The 7,433-nt window shown below is 36.8% G+C and overlaps 1 protein-coding gene across 1 annotated transcript; it reads left to right on the forward strand.

The window, feature by feature from the left end:
• Window positions 1-3,038: 3,038 nt before the first annotated feature.
• Window positions 3,039-3,470, forward strand: LOC112184983. Its single transcript, XM_024323202.1, has one exon. It carries the CDS (start codon window positions 3,039-3,041, stop codon window positions 3,468-3,470), a length of 432 nt encoding a protein of 143 aa, XP_024178970.1.
• The last annotated feature ends 3,963 nt before the right edge of the window (window positions 3,471-7,433 follow it).

The raw sequence follows: 7,433 nt of genomic DNA on the forward strand, positions 1-7,433 counted from the left end.
ATCTGCTTAATTGACCTCACTCTGTTCTGAATTATTAAATGACATATATAGTCTACCATAAAATGACTATAAAGGACAATAATTATACCCAAAAAATATTATATTGATTTTTCTCTACACATTCCAATTCAAATATTATATTTCATTCTTCATTATTTTCCTTATCTATTTTTATTTTTCAATTTCACTACATACTTATTAAAGCATTCATATATATTTAATAGGGGAAATGATCATTTACCCAATTTCAGCTTAAAAATTGCCCACTTGCTCCACTAACAGTTTTTCAAGCCCGTTTACCCAAAACACTCTAAGAGATTATTTCCCTAATACCCAATTAATTCTTTTTAATTTATTTTTGGGACTTTTTTGCCCTATCCTTCTTTCTCACTTAGAGAGAGAAGTCATCGGAGACCTTGCCGGACTCCGGTGACCAGTGGCCGGCCGCCGACTCAGGTGACTGACTCCTGCGACTGGTGACGGGAATCAGACGACCGATCATCGGAATCCGTTGACAGTTCACCAGAATCCCTAATTCGGCTACCGAACTAGTGACCAGATTCCGGCGTCTGAATTTATTGGCCCCTAATAATACTCAGTAACCATATTATTGCCCCTAATAACCATATTATTGCCTCCCAATAATCATATTACTGCCTCCTAATAATCATATTATTACCCTCCAATAATCATATTATTGCCCTCAAGTGAATTGCATAAACTCCCAAAACCAAAATGAATACACTACAGACACAATTGATCAATTTATATGTTCAATTGTACAAGTTCACTTTTTTTTCTTCCCCATTCTCGGAACTCAAAGTATACCAAAAAAAAAAATTGCTCTGGGCACCAGATCTGATTGGCCAGGGATGAAGACACCGGCAATTACTCTGGCCCAAAACCACAGAGCTGCTTCACCGGACGAAGACACCAGCGCCTAGATCAGTGATCATCATGAACTCCGACAACCCTCTCAACGTCGCCGTCTGCATGGAGCACGCCTACCCTGCCACCGTCGCCAGATTCTCCCCCAACGGCTAGTGGATCGCGTCCGCCAACGTCTCCGGCACAGTCAGGATCTGGGGGACCCACAACGATTTGGTCCTCAAGAACTAGTTCAAGGTCCTCTCGGGTCGGATCGAAGACCTCCAGTGGTCCGCCGACGGAGTGAGGATCGTTGCCTGTGGCGAAGGCAAAGGGAGACCTTGCGGCTGCGCGGTGATGGAGGTGATGGATGCTTTCAGGTGAAACAAAGATCTGAGGCACAGAGAGAGATCGGAGATTGGGGATGAGAGAGAAATAGCAGATCAAGGGAGAGTGGAGAGAGACATGGAGATGCACATGTAATTAATTAATTGGGTTAAGGGCAAAACTGTCAATGAGTGTTAGATAGGGTAAATGGGGTTAAAAAACTCTTAGTGGAGTAAGTGGGCAATTCTTAAGCTGAAATTGGGTAAGTGGTCATGACCCCTATTTAATAAGAATTAAAACTATGTTTAAGATCATGTGACATAAAAATGTATGATATACATGTTGAACGCATATTGGGTGAGGGAAAACAAAATAAATCATATTATGACCTAAATCTAGGGCTGCACACTGATTGGGTTGGATCGGTTTTGACTCCAAACCGTCTCTATGCCAAAATGAGCGGTTTAGGCATTTTGGAAAACCAGTCATCAAAAAAAAAAACTCAATCCGACCCAATCCCATCCAATTAAAGATGGTTTGGTTTGGTCGGTTAGGCTGTTTTCACCTATATAATATTAACATTCTATTTATGAAAAAATTCATAGTAAAAATTCAATCTCAATTCTTATGTTAAATGATCTAAATTTAAAATTCAATAATTAAGATCCAAAACATATAGTCCAAAACTAAAACCTAAACACTTATTTAACGACTTAGCCATCAATACTAGCTTAATAATCAGAGATGTGATATGAATGGATCAAAAAAATTGTAGCGATTATATACTAAGGTTTTAGGCCTTTGGACCTTGAATTCAATTTGATAGTATATCACTTGAGAATAAAGTTATAACTGGAGATTTAGAACTTACTTAGAACAAACCGGACAAATGAATATATATTTATTATGTGTATATATATAAAAAAAAAACTTTTTCTCTTATATTTCAAACATACCGGTCGGTTCGGGTTCTGCGGTTTAAGTACAAGAGAAACCAAATCAACCCAATTCATAAATGGTTTGGTTCGGTATTGAACCGATTTTCAATTTTTAAAGTTAAAAAACCTTAACCACACCATATTTATCGGTCGGTTTTGACCGGTTTGGCCAGTTTGTATAATGTTTTGCACACCCCTACCTAAATCTAAGTCTATCCATTATATTTGCAAAAAATAAAAAATGAGCTAGCAATTATTTAAAAAAAAAACAATACAAATATTTAAATAATTACTCATGAGGTACAGAAAAGAAAATAAACATAAAGAAAAAATTATTAATCTTCATTTTATTTTTCACATCTAAAACAGAAAAAAAAAACCACAGAATAGTTCAGGTTATTTTCTTGTTGATTAGAAATTAATTTTTAAAACTCAATGCCTTATGTTTAATTTTTTTTTTATTGAAAAAGATATTTATATTGTCTGAATAAGGAATGAATATGTAATTAAGATTTATAGAGTAATTAAATCATTGAAATGACTAAGCTTTTTATTTTAAAGATAATAGTTTGTTTGCAAATTATATGAGTGAGGTTATTTGAGGAATTTTAGTGAGGTTTAGTGAGTAAATTTAGTATTTGCAAATTTGATAGGAGGTGTAAAAAGTATAGGAGGTCAAGTGAGTAAATTTGGAGGTTCCAATAGAAAAACTCATATAGTAATCATGATTTGAACACCCACAAGACTACTTCATGGTCCACCGAACTATGTCTAATCCATCGAAAGTAGTCTCATGAGTGTTCAAATCACGAGGACTAAAATTTTTAAACATAAAATTCAATTATGTCATCTCTAACATAACCCAAAAGCATTAGTTCATGTTCATTTTCTCCCAAATAACTCAAAATGTGCCCTCAAGCTCCGACGCTTCACCATATATTCTTTGCTGATGGCAGTTTATTGTTTGGCACCGCCACAATGGAAGAGTATGTGGCCTTCAAACAAATCTTGTGGACCTATGAAAAGGCTTCTGGACAAAAGGTGAATTTTCAAAAGAGTAGCGTTGTCTTTAGTCTAAATGTCAACATGGAGCTCCAACACACTCTGGCATCTATCCTTGCAGTGAAAAGAGAAGAAGAGCATCATAAGTACCTTGGATTGCCATTGAAGGTTGGCAAGTCCAAAACAGCAAAGTTTGCTTACATCAAAGAGAGATTGTCCAAGAAGTTGATAAGTTGGAAAGCCAAAATTCTTAGTTGTGCGGGCAAAGAAGTCCTCATCAAAGCCATTGCTCAAACAATGCCTCTATATGCAAATGAATTGCTATTTGCTTCCTAAGAGCCTTTGTGATGATATCCATCAATTATGTGCCTCATTTTTTTGGGGTGATACAAATGAGACAAAAAAAATTCATTGTAGAATTTGGGAGAAATTGTGCTTAACTAAACATGAGGGAGGTATGGGCTTCAAGAACCTATATGCTTACAATATTGCTATGCTTTCTAAACAAGGATGGAGAATTATCTCCAATCCTCAATCTCTCATTGCCAGGTTGTACAAAGCAAAATACTTTCCACATTGCTCTTTTTGGGATGCAGCAATTGGCGACTCACCATCTTTCTCTTGGATAAGCATTCTACAAGGAAGACAAGTCCTACAAGTAGGGGTTTAATGGAAGATTGGAGATGGAACTCAAGTTGATATTTGGCATGATAAATGGCTTCCTTTATCTGTACCTAGTCTGGTGGTTAGACAATCCAATACTAGTTTTAATAAGGTGGCTGATCTAATTGATGCTTCAAGCCGGCAATGGAAGTCCACGCTTATGTACAGCCTATTTCCTAACCATGTTACAGAGCGGATTCTATGTATTCCTCTTAGTAGGCACCCTAGTCCTGACAGACTAATATGGAGTCCAGAAAAGAAAGGCTACTACTCGGTGAAAAGTGCCTACTGGATTGCTGGAATGGATATGATGCAGCATGTTCTAGTTTCTCCTTCAGCTGGTGATGCTTATAAGGAGTTATGGAAGCATATTTGGAGGGCAAAGGTTCCTGGCAAGGTGAGTATTTGCGTGTGGAGAGCATGCAACAACTTGCTTGCCACCAGAGACCGGTTACTCACCAAAGGATACAGTGGAGAAGTACAGTGCCTATTATGTCCACATGGTTTTGAAGATGCGTATTACCTATTCTGAAAATGCCCTGTAGCTTCCACGATTCTAACTGCACCACCTTTCAACATGCAGCTTGATCTGCCCTCAAATGGTAGTATAAAATAGTGGATGGTCGAGCGAGCCCTTACTGTGGTGATGTGTTTGCTAAACTAATGATTGTACTGTGGGCAATTTGGAAAAACTTCAATAACTTTCTATGGAATGGTACACAACAAACAGCACAGGACATCCTTCCAAGTAGTTTTTCTTGGCTTGAGGAATTTCAGAAAGCTAGAGCTCTTATTGGCCACAAGGTAAAGCAACCTCGGTGTCATTGGAAACCTGTTGCTCGTGGGAGTCTAAAACTAAATGTGGATGCATCTTTCTTACCTAACCACACTAGAGGGGGAGTGGGTTATGCAATGAAACTTGGCAGGTTGTTGCTGCATTTGTCGGCCCCATTCTGCATGCTGCCTTACCAAAACAAAGTGAACCGTACGCCATCAGAGCAGGTCTTGACCTTGTGAATACCTTACAAGTGCAACAGGTCACTATCGAAAGCGATTGTATGGAAGCAGTGGCAGAAGCCACATGTGGTGATCATAGTCTTCTTGCTAATGGGGGCCTAATTGATGACATTAAGCATGCCATGTCCTTAATCCCTCGAATACAGCTGTAGTATGCCCCACGTTCAAGCAATTTAGTTGCACATAGATTAGGAGGCATAGGCTTTGACTCTACCCATCACCTTGTGTGGATAGATCAAACCCATGAATGCATTCATGATGTAGTTACCTACGATTGTAACCCCCTCACTTGAGGACATTATCAATTGAAAGTTCGTCTTTGTTTCAAAAAAAAAAAAACCCCAAAAAATGATGAAGACCCACAAGCTCATGTTTTTTTTTTATTTTATACATATATTGAAAATATCAATTTTGTCCTTACATTTAACAGAAAAAATTAATAGAAGTATCAAACTGTCAAACAGAGCCTTACTTCAGGTATTAAAGTGTCATCTTTTGAAGACTAAACCGAATTCGAAAAACAAGTATACCAACGTTTATAGCATGATGAGTAGAAGAAGTTACTTGCCTCATGCATCCCTAACAGTCGCCGGATTCACATAAAATAGCTGAAGAAACCACCGGAGATGCCAAAGCTTTCGGCCTTCAATTCTCCTCCTCGGGACAAACCAGTACCAGAGGAACGTCGGCGACAATAAGATGAATCGAACGGCACCGGTGCGACACCGTGAACTGGCCGAATGGAGGATTTCCAGACAGGTCACAGGCTCAGGTCGTAGGGTGGCGGGCACCGGGTCGGGAGTCCGATGCACTGATCTGATCTTCTCCTTCTTCTTTTTTTTTTTTTTTGAGAAGATGCATTGATCTGATATGAGCCATTTATATAATCTTCATTTATTTTAATTTGGGGCCTGATCATGCTGTAGGAAAACATACGGCATAGATTTCACTGCATGAATTTTTTTTTTAAATAATTTTCAAACTACTGAAATATTTAGAAAATTGTAATAAATAGTTCGGGAGTCTAAAAAATTATCTAAAAATTCTCACAGACTCTATGCATCGAGTAGTTTATCATCAAAATCACAAATTGAAGGCATATATGCATATATAGGGTTGACCATCTTGACCTCTATCAAGACGACGTCAAACTGAGTTAATTTTTATATAGTATCTAAGACTACGTGGTAAATATATTGGTAATCTCAAATTTATCGATTTTGAATTTCAATTTTTTGGATCGCACAAAATCCTTATATGCCTACTAATATGATCTAACTTGTTTATTAGTTATATGAAAAAATATTTTTTCTTTTAATCAACAAGGTGGAGGAGATATAATTTATCAAAATCGACCGTGGATGTTATCATGACAAGAAAAACCAATGGTCAACATTTCAGTTATTTTGTTGTTGTTTGGGTCTTGATTTACTAGGTCAACCTTAAACCCTAAATACCATATAAAACTAAGATGCTCATAACCGCTCATTCGCAACTTCCTTTTTCAATCTGTCAGCTCTCACACTAATGTGGATATAACTATATAAGCTATATCAACCAACATAAAATTTTTGAGAAGTTTATCTTTTCGTGATTCAGCTCCCCTTAGGGAAATATAAACGTATAAATGGTTGACCGCTTTGTTTGATGTCGAAATGACGGCAAACAGATTAATTTTTTTACATAATACGCTATAAATAGATGGGTAATATCATATTTATCGATTTTCAATTTCAATTTTTGGATCGCACAAAAATCCTTATATACCTACTAATGTGGTTTGACTTGTTCATTAGTTGTATAAAAAAATATCTCTTCCGTAAGCAACAAGGTGGAGGAAATAGATTTTATCAGAATCGACCATTGGATGTTATCATGATAAGAAGAAATTATTATGGTCAAAATTTTAGCTGTTTTTGTCGTCGTTTGGGTCTCAATCTACTAGGTCAACCCTAAACCCTAAATACCAAATAAAACTAATATGCTCATAACCGCTCACTCGCAATTTCTTTTTTCATTCTGTCAGCTCTCACACTCTCATGGGTATGAGCTGTATCAACTAATGTAAAAATTTCGAGAATTTTATCTCCTCAAGGGTCGACTCCCCTTAGGGAAGTACAAGCGTTTAAAGGGTTGACTGGTTAATTTCATGTCAAAATGACGGCAGATCAGGTAATTTTTTTACACAATACCTCTTAATACGCTATAAATAGATGGGTAACGTCAAATTTAACGATTTTCAATTTTGATTATTTGGACTGCACAAAATCCTTATATGTTTACTAATGTAGTTTAACTAGTTTATTAGTTGTATATAAAAGTAAACCTTCTATGAGCAACAACGTGGAGGAAATAGACTTTATCAAAATCGACCGTTGGATGTTGTAATGATTAGAAGAAATAGTTATGGTCAAAATTTTAGCTATTTTAATTGTCGTTTAGGTATCATCTATTAGGTCAACCCTCAACCCTAAATATTACATAAAACTAGTATGCTCATAATCGCCACTTATTTTTTCGATATGTCAGCTGTCATACTCTCATGAATATGAGGTATATCAAATAATGTAAAATTTTTGAAAAGTTTATCTCCTCGTGGTTTAGCTCCCCTTAGGGAAG

This window comes from Rosa chinensis, chromosome 2, assembly GCF_002994745.2.
Source record: "Rosa chinensis cultivar Old Blush chromosome 2, RchiOBHm-V2, whole genome shotgun sequence".
NCBI lineage: Eukaryota > Viridiplantae > Streptophyta > Magnoliopsida > Rosales > Rosaceae > Rosa > Rosa chinensis.